This window comes from Bubalus bubalis, chromosome 3 (genome assembly GCF_019923935.1).
Source record: "Bubalus bubalis isolate 160015118507 breed Murrah chromosome 3, NDDB_SH_1, whole genome shotgun sequence".
Lineage (NCBI taxonomy): Eukaryota > Metazoa > Chordata > Mammalia > Artiodactyla > Bovidae > Bubalus > Bubalus bubalis.
This window is the reverse complement of record NC_059159.1, coordinates 111,149,135-111,161,356: the sequence shown is the minus strand read 5'-3', so window position 1 is coordinate 111,161,356 and position 12,222 is coordinate 111,149,135. Positions and strand designations below refer to the sequence as shown.

The window sequence follows — 12,222 nt, the reverse complement described above, 5'->3', positions numbered from 1 at the left end:
GAGTTGTTAAAGAACTCTCTGAATTTCAAAAATTCCAAATTTAGGGGTTCTAAATAGGTTAAGTATGACCTATAATGTACTTCTTTCCTTTTCAGGGTGAACTGCTATAGTGTGGTATCTGCCCAGTGCCCCTTTGGTGGATTCAAGATGTCTGGAAATGGTCGAGAACTGTAAGAATAACTTTCATTAAGATAAATATTTATCTTGATAAAAATGGTTATCACTCTGAAGGAATTATGATAATCCTTGAAAGTGAGTTAGTCACTCAATTGTGTCCCATTCTTTGTAACCCCATAGACTGTAGCCCGCCAGGTTCCTCTGTCCATGGAATTCTTCAGGCAAGAATGCTAGAGTGGGTTGCTATTTCCTTCTGCAGGGGCTCTTCCCAAAACAGGGATTGAACCCCACGTCTCTTATGTTGAGGGCGGATTCTTTACCATCTGAGCCACCAGGGAAGTTACTATTCAAATTAAAACCTGCTTCTGTGCTTTCCTGGAGATTTATACTGTCAAATAGTTTTTAAATGCTGGATTTACTCTCAAAAGTGCAAAAATGTGATGGCAGAGGGAAATATTATTTATTAAACTTTTTGTAAGGGATCATACTAAGCACTTTACATTGGTTCTTGAAATATCGCCTACTTTTTGTTTGCTGGATACATGAATGTAATTTGGGAAACATTTCCAGAAAGGGGGTGGAAACTACCAACTGGTGATTGTAAAAAGTGTGCAAATATAAGAATGCTTTAGCTATTTGAATATATCTCTTAAATGAACAAATTAGGTGTCTTTATCTCAAAATACTTTTCAGTGTAGGAGGAATGATTCTCATTGTTAGTATTTGTAGAGATGTGACTCTAAAAATTTAAATAACCTGAATGAGTTGTTTTTGGTTCTAAAATTTAAACTGAAAGGAAAATTTATTCAAGGAAAACATATTTTACAATCATGACTACATTGAGGATATATATATTATATAAATGAATTTATGAGCCTTCAGTTTCTTTTCAAACTGGGACATACTGACTTTTTAAAATATACACATACCTATTTATGCATGGCAAGTAGTGGTTACATTTGATCAATTTTGCTCAAGCAATTTTAATCATTTTATTTCTTAAAATTTTCTTGCATTTATCAATAAATTTAAAAAATCATAAAGAAAAGTCACATCATATTCAAACCTTATGAAATCAAACAATGAAACTGCTCATTTTGTAAAATGGCAAGTAAAAATTAGCCTCTGTCTGAGAGTATTAAATAGCTAGGTACTTGTCATTTAAATAAAACAATATCACAATGAAACAACTGTCTTTGGGGAGCCATTGAAAGGGGGCCGTGTTAAAATGATCCATTCTCTTTCTCAATATACTTTTATTAAGTAGTTAGTCTATATATGAGGTCCTTGGAGCCCTACAAACACAATACCATGTCCCATCTTCCATATAATTGTAGTGACATGAGGAACCTGTAACAAACAAACAAACAAACAAAATATATATATACAGTGAAAAATACAGTATATATATATATATATATATATATATATACAGTGAAAAAAAACACATACTATGAAATAAATAGTAACAGACTGTGAATCCATAGGTCATGGAGGTAGAGAAGCAATTAAAATGCAGAGTTCAGTATTAGAGCATAGAAAATCTGTGCACCTCTAGACTATAACATTTTCAGCATCTCTCTAAGTCTCACTGTTCCCATCTGTGAGTCAGCATTTGTGGTGGGGATAGGAGTCAGGGAAGAAAGTAAAAGGTCTATGAACTCTTTTCCATGCCTAAGATTCTGTGGTTCTAACCCTCCTGTGGAAATTCAGTTGATAAAGACAGTTGATAGAATAAGAGAAGACGTAACAGAAAAGATAGGACTTGATCTAGGGCAGGAAACAAGTGTCAGATGTTAGGAAGTAGAGAAAAGGCCATTTGTGAAGGAACATTCCAGGTGGCATATTGAGGGGTTAGTGAATTTGCCTGGCTGGTAGGGAATTATGGGGGAAGTGTGATTTCAGAGTTAAATTGGATACAGATTAAGAAGGCTTGAATTCAAGAAAATCAGCTTACGATTATTAGTGGAGCAGTGAGAAGCCATGGATAGCTTTAGAATATTGTTGGAGATGTAGAGTAGCAAAAGATCAATTCAAAAGTGCACAACATAGCTGAGAAAGCATAATTGGAAACCAGCCTGCATTTGAATCCTGACTCTACCACTTGCTAGCTTTGCAACCCAGTTCAAGTTATCTAACTTCTGCGCCTCTGTTTTCTTCTACTTAAAAGGGAAATGTTAATGTTCCTTTTAAGATGGTTTTGAGAGTTAGAGAACATACTTCCTATTCATTCCTTCCTGCTGTAACTGTCACAAAGTGGGGACTCAACAAATAGTTCATCCTCCCCAAGTTCTTTTTCTGTATAATATCCATTATTGGGGAGTCCCTTGGGAGCACTAAGTACTTTGTACAAAGAACTATAATGAAACTTAGATTATTTTTAATATTAGTTGATTGCTGGCCCAGATATCCAATACAATTTCCTAGGAATGTTGAAAATAAAATAATCAGAAGGGATGAAATAATTAAAGCAGACTAGACATATAAATTTTGTTAGATTTTTAGATACAATTTAGTCGAACTTTATGTTCAAGACATAAGGAAATCAAATAAGAGAAGGATGAAAAGGAGAATCGACCATAAATTATTCCCCAAAAATGTGGACTATGGGTATAGATAACTGCCTTATTGAAAATATAAAGGAAAACATTATACTGTAATTTTTATTTCAAAAATCCCAACTGAGGATTCTAGTGTTAATGTCTATCTGAAACCAAAGTTGGCAAATTTAATTAACAAGTCATCCACTGCAAGATGTTTAAAGAGCATTGCTGAAGCAATAATCTCAAATGACTCCCAAGAGTTCAGGTACAGTTTATCCTCAAAGATAGAAAGGTAGAATTGATCATCTGGTTGATCATTGATCAACAGAGTCCTTAAAGAGCTAAAAATAATAGTATACAGACCCCACTGAGGTACTGATGCTGGGTGTCCAAAGCAGAGTTGGCACTCCTATCATGACGTTAGCCCTGGAATGAGTTAAATGGCAGAAATCCCTCTCTGTGTGTAATTGGACTCATTTTTACTTAGATTAACATTGGTCACTTGAGATTTTACTAGCATGCCATTTCAAACTTAATTGGCTCTCAACACCTCACAAGATGTTTCTTTCTTCCTGTCCCTTTCAGAAATGGGGAGAAATAAAGTATCATAAACTGGTGGGCTAACATGAAAAGATTTTGCTTGACTATATTTGCCAAACCAGTTCAGCAAACATTTCCTCTGTGCCTACTTAATTAATTAGTGCCAAGCTAACTTCTGGATACAGGGTAAAAAACAGGCATAATATGTTACTGCATCTTATTACTCCAGAGTGCACCCTGGAATAGAGGCACAGGTATCATCTAAAAGTGTGTTGGAAATGCAAAGTCTCAGGCCTCTCTCCAGACCTGCTGAAGTAAAATCAGCATTTGAATCAAGTGCCAGGTGACTGGTACATTGACAATTTTAGAAGCACAGAACCAATAACTCATAGACTAGTGATATAAAGAGAAATGTAAACAGGTATTTTGTGTTATATCAAGACAAGAATGTCTATACATCAGAATACTAAGAAGCAAGGTTTATTTCAGCTTAAGTAAGACAATTATCACACTTTGTACTCTCCTGAGAGTTTCAAGTGTCCATGTAACCCAAAATACAATGGAAAGTCTATTGGCAAAAATCATGGGTTAATATATCTAACTTTGTGAGATAAAAATACTTACTAAAATATTATCCTTTAATGGGTTTCAGACAACTGGGGCTAAACCCTTTAATTACTTTGAAGAACATGCTCACTGAAGCTTTTAGAAGGTATTTTCAGAAGCTTAATGGTCCAAGAAAATAATCAGTGTAAGAGGATTAGGTTACCCGGGAGAAAAAGATGTCTTCTACATACCTGTCTACATCACCCAACGGGAGGGGTAGAAAAGGATCAAGATCTTTTTCCTCTGTAAGTCTACATGTGCATGAATGTTATGATTTTAAGAGTACTCTTATGTTCATGTAATTTAATCCTTTTATCAAAACAATACAGAGAATATGTTAACCTAATTGTTTTTAGTTATCTCTTTAAGGAAGGGCAAATCACAGTTTCTAAAACTGGTAGGAGGTCTCAATAAAACTGATAGGAAGATATCAGAGTTTTGATTGATTGACTCAAGTTTAATTACTGGTCATTTGGGTTGGATTTAAGAGTTATATAGCAAATGACAGGGGTTTCATGAATCAAAAAATCCACAAAAAGTCCCACATTTTAGCCCAATGAACCCTCTCCCCTTCTCAAATCAAAACAAAACAATCAACCCTACACTGAAATACAAACCTGTAACAATAAGGTCAAGCTTTTTGTTTTGCTTTATTCTGGGGTGTTTTTGCCTTTGCCAAGAATCAAAAGATACTACTATAACTAGAAAATATTCTATTCTGTTTTAAGCTAAGCTAAGCTAAGCTAAGCAGGGTCTCTTGCCTGCAATGCAAGAGACCCAGGTTCGATCCCTGGGTGGGGAAGATCCTCTGAAGAAGGGAATGGCAATCCACTCCAGTATTCTTGCCTGGAGAATCCCATGGACAGAGGAGCCTGGAGGGCCACAGTCCATGGGTTCACAGTCAGACACGACTGAGCAACACTGCTACTACTACTACTAGGGTAAGTTAGAACGAAAATAGAAGCCTGGTCATTTTTAGCCACTTCCTCATATCTAGACCAATTGGAAATGGTGAATACACTAAACTGAACTTGAATTTACAATTTTTCCCTACTAGCCAAGTGATTATATTTTGAATATAACTACATTTCCTCTAGTAATATACCCATCTTATATATTAGAACCTAAACTAGAAATGATAAAATTCCTCTTGGGCTTATGTTTGTGTGTGGTGAGCATTTTTATAGTCAAGTAGAAAAAATTGTCAAAAATAAACAATTTCCTTAAAAGTCAACTGAGTGTACATGATCATTTAAAGTGTGCAAAAAAAAAAAAAAAAAGGTAAAAAGTTTTCCCAAAAGGGATTTGTATAAGACCAGATATCTTATGGTAGGCTAGCTACCTTTTGAAATGCTTCTGTACACAGACAACAGAAAATATTTTCCATTGTCCCTAGCCAGATAAGAAGGAACAAACTTAGACAAAGTCATTGACCATGATGTATTTGTACAGCTCTGCTAAATTCTGTGCATTTTTTCTCTACTCTCTAGGGGAGAATATGGTTTCCATGAATACACAGAAATCAAGACGGTCACAATCAAAATTTCTCAGAAGAACTCATAAACTATGAGAGTACAGAGATGACTCCTCAATGGTTAAGCATCTCGTGCAGTGGCTAATATATCTTAGTGGTTTTAAATGCAAAATTGTTCTTTCCTTGATTCTTTAAACATAAGCTAATCATATTAGCATTAATACTACACATAGAAAACTTGACATGTATGTTATTCTGAAAGAATCATCAGCCTTCTGCTATGACACCCAAGCCCTCCCTGAAATAAAAATAATGGACTTGGATGCAATCTCTCTAGCTCTGTAATAGTTATGTGCTTCTCTTTGTAGCTACTTGCCTAGGATAATCACTTTATAGAAGAGGACAAGTTGTCATTTAGCATCTTTCTCTTGATGACCCCTTGAAGTACTTACCATACCTGTTAACTTCAGACTATGTATGTTCTGTTCTCCATAGTGGTTCAGTCCTTGGAATTTGTTGAAATGTTTCCTAAAATTTCATGTCTGCTTGTCAAGTGAAGTAATGCCTGAAATACTTAGATGTAACCTAAACATACAGCTTAATAAAAACAACCTTGCATGATTCTTGTTCATTGTGAATTTTTTAAGTAGAGTTTTTGGCTATAGTGATTTACTGTCCCTGTTACTCAAAAGCAGTGTTAAATTGAGCATAAAGATGTATTTAAAAATTAAGTTTAATCTACTTATTCTCAAATAAGTAAAGAAACAAATTTTATTTTCTGGAAGAATTTTTGAAATTAATAGCAAACATTTGAGTTAGGCGGCAAGCATTTACTGAGTTTCTATAGAGTTCTGGGCACTATGTTAGGTGATATAGAAAATAGGTTAATAGTGGATGGTCCATTATCCAAAATGCTTTAATATGTAGAGAACAAAGATACTGTCTGGAAAAAAAAAAAGATGGGGCATGTAATGTAAGTGAGAATTAAAGACCATAAGATTATAGTAAGGTGCCAAAGGGTAGTGGTGACCAATACTGATGAACTTGGGAACTCCATGAAGGAAATTCAGCTGAATATGAACCTTAATGATGAGCAAATTTGCAATGAGGAAAGAAGTCCTACAAAATAGGAAAGTCCTACAAAGAGGAAAGAAGTCCTACAAAATAGTACCTCTGGACATATTCCATCAAAAAATTCTATATAATATTTTCCCCTCTTGGAGTTGCTGATCGCACATCGGTATAGTCTAAGTTCTGAGAGAAGTCATAAAACTTGTTTAGTTTTGTTTAATAGGTTTTTTCCCCAAATTTATTTAACCAAAGGCTTTGCTTTCCCTTCACTCATTTAATACCAATGAATATTAAGAACCCCGTGTTGGAAGGTACTGTTCTATGCAACAAGGTGTTCTGATCAGAGATCTAGGGGTCAAAGGGAAGCAGCAGGGAAAATATCACCTGTAAAACTAACTGGACCATACTTATGTATTTTTGCCTTCAAAGAGCCTCTTTTTATGCTCCCACATGGGAAGTGACTTAAGCCCAAGTATAATGTTTTTTGTATATTCCTGGGTTGGGAAGATCTTCTGGAGCAGGGATAGGCTACCCACTCCAGTATTCTTGGGCTTCCCTTGTGGCTCAGCTGGTAAAGAATCCACCTGCAATACGGGAGATGTTCTATCCCTGGGTTGGGAAGATTCCCCAGAGAAGGGAAAAGCTACCCACTCCAGTATTCTGGCCTAGAGAATTCCATGGACTCTATAGTCCATAGTGTCACAAAGAGTTGGACGTGTCTGAGCGACTTTCACTTTCACTTTCATACATATTATAAAACTCTTAGTTCAGCAGCTTAAAATTTAAGCCTAGTAATCTTAAGGATAACGCTTTTTTTCCAGATTCAAATTTTATATAAATGGTTAAGCTTGTAATTTTACATTAACAGATTCCTCAGTGACACTGTTACTAGAACATTGTAATAGCTGCCATGGTCAAGTGCAACAAGGTGTGAATGAATGAAATTTACTAGCTTCTTAGATCTGAAATAATTTCATTTCTAATTGCAAGAGTTTCTCTAATTTGTATGGGCCAGTAAGATTTGCAGTCTGGACTGTTTTACATAATTTGGGACATAATGACTATTTTGAAAACAGGAGGAATTAAAGTCTATGGAGAATCGAAAGATGTTAGGACACTGAGAAGGGAAAAAAGCCAAATACAGAGGAAGGTTGTGTTTTCCAAAAACCAGACGGGGTCTACATCATGAAAAGATGTTTAATGTCATACACAAATAAATTAATAGATAGACAAGTTAATATTGTAATGGTGTTCCACCAGAACATTTTTAAATATTGAACAAAGAGGGATGAACAGAGAACAAGACAAAAGCCAGAAGCAAGTGTAAATATTTGAAAATTAAATCTTCCTTGTATAAATAAGACATTACAGGATTAAACAAAAAAAATCTGTTTAATATTGGCTCATTCTGACCTTGTAGACATTATTTGTGTTCCTTCTCCTCTGATTTCTAAAGCTATAATTCTTAAAACATTGAAAAGTTAAAGGGTCTCTTATTAACCCATGACTAGGCAATGGCAACCCACTCCAGTACTCTTGCCTGGAAAATCCCATGGACGGAGGGGCCTGGTGGGCTGCAGTCCATGGGGTCGCTAGGAGTCGGACACGACTGAGTGACTTCACTTTCACTTTTCACTTTCATGCATTGGAAAAGGAAATGGCAACCCACTCCAGTGTTCTTGCCTGGAGAATCCCAGGGACGGGGAGCCTGGTGGGCTGCCATCTATGGGGTCGCACAGAGTCGGACACGACTGAAGCGACTTAGCAGCAGCAGCAGCAGCAACAGGATGTACAATAGGAATTTTATCATAAAGAATTCAGTTGTGCAGTCACAGATGTGACCTCATGGTCTTCAATATCCACATGGCAGAAGTATTTTCATCTCTAGGAACACCAAAGTAACTCATAGGAGTGAGAAGTAACTGTTTAGGAAAAGGCAGTATCAGGGGTCAACAATGGATTCTCAAATATCTAGTGTCTTTTCTTTTTTTTTCTTTAATTTTTTAGGATGCATGTTTCTGGGTTTATTTTGAAATAGTCAATGAGAAATAGAAAATATTTTTCTTAAATTCTTGTGGCCAACTAAAAATAGAGTTAACTCAAAGTAAGAAATTTTAGTTATTTCTTCACATAATTCAGGGAGGAGTAATGGACCCAAATACACCTTTCCCTGGGCTCAGTGAATATTTCACTCAGACTTTTAGAAGTGTGCATGAGTCATCAAGTAAACTTATCTTTTGGTGACTTTTATAGGGTATATCAAACAGCCAGATTATATTTTCACATGAAGCGTTAGGTTCCCAATTACAATTTCATTGTTGATTCACCTTGGGGTTTTTCAGTGCTCTCTGGAGGTATATTTGAGTCTTCCCTTTTTTATAGTGAGAAAATATAGAGGAAGGAGAATTGGAGAGGACAGCTAAATTACCTGGATACCAAAATTCAGTGACTACCAGAAAGGCATGGAAGCTCACTCTTGTAACCTGATGAGACTGTAGGAGTCTGGAAGATATCAAGACACAAATGAGGGAGAAATAGCTCAGTTATCCCTTTGACATTCTGTGAGAGAGGGTGGGTAGAGAGATGGCATCTCTCTCTGAAGGCAAGGCCACAAAATTTCCAGGGGGGTTTGAGGTTTTTCTAGACTATATCTCTAAATCATTCTTTAGATTCTAGGTGGTAGTTTTATTCCAAGAGAAAATAATCACATCCATTAACTTAATTTAGGATCCATAATTTAATGATCTATAACTTAATTTAGAATTATGCATTTACATCTATTAACATATATAAACACTTAGGATAATTTTTAAATCCCTAGAAAGTCAACTTTATTGCCTAGTAGAATATCTATGCCAAGGGTATTGCAATGTTTTTTGAACAATCACTTCAGTGTAATATGCTAACTAGTTTCATATTTAGCTTAGTTTTCTTTCATTTTGTTTAGTTTAGTTGTGTTTTAATAGACATCTATGAGTTTTATATAAATGTTTATGGGAGGCTGACAAGGCATGATTCTGAAGTGATTTCACCAGAGTTTCATGATTTTAGATTTTTTTATTTTTGTCAAGTCACTTAAGGATGCATCAGACCTTGAGAAATACAGCACATATAAAAATGCAAATCTGATTAGGATGACAAATAATTTTTAACTTTGTCATTTTAAAATAATTTAAACTTTTGGAGGAACTGCTATAGCAACACAAAGAACTCTCATATATCTTTTATTCACTAATATTTAATATTTTTCCCCATTGACTTTTTCATTCTCTTTCTCTATATAGATTCTTCTTTTTTTTTTGTCTTGAGACAAACTTTTAAGAATAACTCTTAAGCATCATATCCCTTTACCCCAAAATATTCAGTATTTTTTTCTAGAAATAATGAAATCTTAGCTACAGTGTAATTATCTAATCCAGGAAATTTAACATCGACAAAGTACTAGTATCTAATATACAATCCACATACAATTTTCTCTAATTGTCCCACTAATGTCCTTTATGATATCCCCACCTTGATCCATAACTTAATTTAGGACCATGCATTGCATTTACTTAACCATAGCTTCCTCTTGTCTTACTATTCCTTGATAATGGCTCTATACCTCATGCACACATCTAATATTCTGTCAAGTTGTGTTGTTGGCCTGGAGAGAGCCCTGCAGGACAAACAAAACTACAGTTACTGAGTTAACAAGAGTCAGAGAAAAGCAGGTTCAACAGTTTTAAGGAATAAATATTTCATTGTAAGATCTGATTATTAATTACCATCCTCCACGGTAAACTGACAAGGATATTTATAAATTGGAAAATATACCTTCTCTCTTGGGCAATTTTAAAGAAAAGTTTTATGCTCTCTTGATGTCCCTGGTTTGTACTACTGAAATATTGCCCTTTTTCATTCTATTTCCTAGCTTACTTACTTGAATATTTTCCCTTAATAACAGATTGCTTGTATTCTGATGACATCTGTGGAGGTACTTTAATTTGAACTAGTTACAAATCTCTAACCACATAGAAACATGCTAAATGACTTTCCTATCAAAGCGCAATGAGGACATAAAGATGTTGATCTTTGGAGTCAGATCAGATCAGATCAGTCGCTCAGTCATGTCCTACTCTTTGTGACCCCATGAATCGCAGCACGCTAGGCCTCCCTGTCCATCACCAACTCCCGGAGTTCACTGAGACTCACGTCCATCAACTCAGTGATGCCATCCAGTCATCTCATCCTCTGTCGTCCCCTTCTCCTCTTGCCCCCAATCCCTCCCAGCATAAGAGTTTTTCCAACGAGTCAACTCTTTGCATGAGGTGGCCAAAGTACTGGAGTTTCAGCTTTAGCATCATTCTTGCCAAAGAAATCCCAGGGCTGATCTCCTTCACAATGGACTGGTTGGATCTCCTTGCAGTCCAAGGGACTCTCAACAGTCTTCTTCAACACCACAGTTCAAAAGCATCAATGCTTCGGTGCTCAGCCTTCTTCACAGTCCAACTCTCACATCCATACATGACCACAGGAAAAACCATAGCCTTGACTAGACGAACCTTTGTTGGCAAAGTAATGTCTCTGCTTTTGAATATGCTATCTAGGTTGGTCATAACTTTCCTTCCAAGGAGTAAGCATCTTTTAATTTCATGGCTGCAGTCACCATCTGTACTGATTTTGGAGCCCAAAAAAATGAAGTCTGACACTGTTTCCGCTGTTTCCTCATCTATTTCCCATGAAGTGATGGGACCAGATGCCATGATCTTCGTTTTCTGAATGTTGAGCTTTAAGCCAACTTTTTCACTCTCCACTTTCACTTTTATCAAGAGGCTTTTGAGTTCCTCTTCACTTTTTGCCATAAGGGTGGTGTCATCTGCATATCTGAGGTTATTGATATTTCTCCCGGCAATCTTGATTCCAGCTTGTGTTTCTTCCAGTCCAGCGTTTCTCATGATGTACTCTGCATATAAGTTAAATAAACAGGGTGACAATATACAGCCTTGATGAACTCCTTTTCCTATTTGGAACCAGTCTGTTGTTCCATGTCCAGTTCTAACTTTTGCTTCCTGATCTGCATACAAATTTCTCAAGAGGCAGATCAGGTGGTCTGGTATTCCCATCTCTTTCAGAATTTTCCACAGTTTATTGTGATCCACACAGTCAAAGGCTTTGGCATAGTCAATAAAGCAGAAATAGATGCTTTTCTGGAACTCTCTTGCTTTTTCCATGATCCACTGGATGTTGGCAATTTGATCTCTGGTTCCTCTGCCTTTTCTAAAACCAGCTTGAACATCAGGAAATTCATGGTTCACATATTGCTGAAGCCTGGCTTGGAGAATTTTGAGCATTACTTTACTAGCGTGTGAGATGAGTGCAATTGTGCGGTAGTTTGAGCATTCTTTGGCATTGCCTTTCTTTGGGATTGGAATGAAAACTGACCTTTTCCAGTCTTGTGGCCACTGCTGAGTTTTCCAAATTTGCTGGCATATTGAGTGCAGCACTTTCACAGCATCATCTTTCAGGATTTGGAATAACTCAACTGGAGTCAACGAAATTCTAAATTCTGGTTCCACTGCTCACTAGTGGTATTAACCTATGCTAAATATTAAACTTTTCTCATTTAGCAATCATTCAACAGATGATGGGGGCTATGATATTTGGGGAGAATTATAATGTTCTACATAAGCACATGGTCCTTGGAGCACAGCAATATGGTTTCAAATCCTTGTTCAGCACTCATTGGCCTTGGAATTTGGGACGAGATACTCAACCTCTCTGAATTCAAGTTTCTTTATTTATAAGAAGAAATCAATAACGGTACTTAACCTAATTGCATTATTCTATTGAATGAAATAATGTTTGTAAAATGTTTTTCAGGGTTCTTAG

The 12,222-nt window shown here is 36.1% G+C and overlaps 1 protein-coding gene across 1 annotated transcript in view; it reads left to right on the top strand.

Annotated features, from left to right (window-relative positions):
• The window catches only part of ALDH1A1 (aldehyde dehydrogenase 1 family member A1), a 53,460-nt gene extending 47,559 nt beyond the window's left edge, over positions 1 to 5,901 (top strand). The window contains exons 12-13 of the mRNA XM_006067683.3: positions 96 to 170; positions 5,297 to 5,901. Of these exons, the coding sequence (XP_006067745.1) occupies positions 96 to 170; positions 5,297 to 5,369 (148 nt within the window). The 3' untranslated portion in view covers positions 5,370 to 5,901. The remainder of the gene's footprint in view (positions 1 to 95; positions 171 to 5,296) is intronic.
• The last annotated feature ends 6,321 nt before the right edge of the window (positions 5,902 to 12,222 follow it).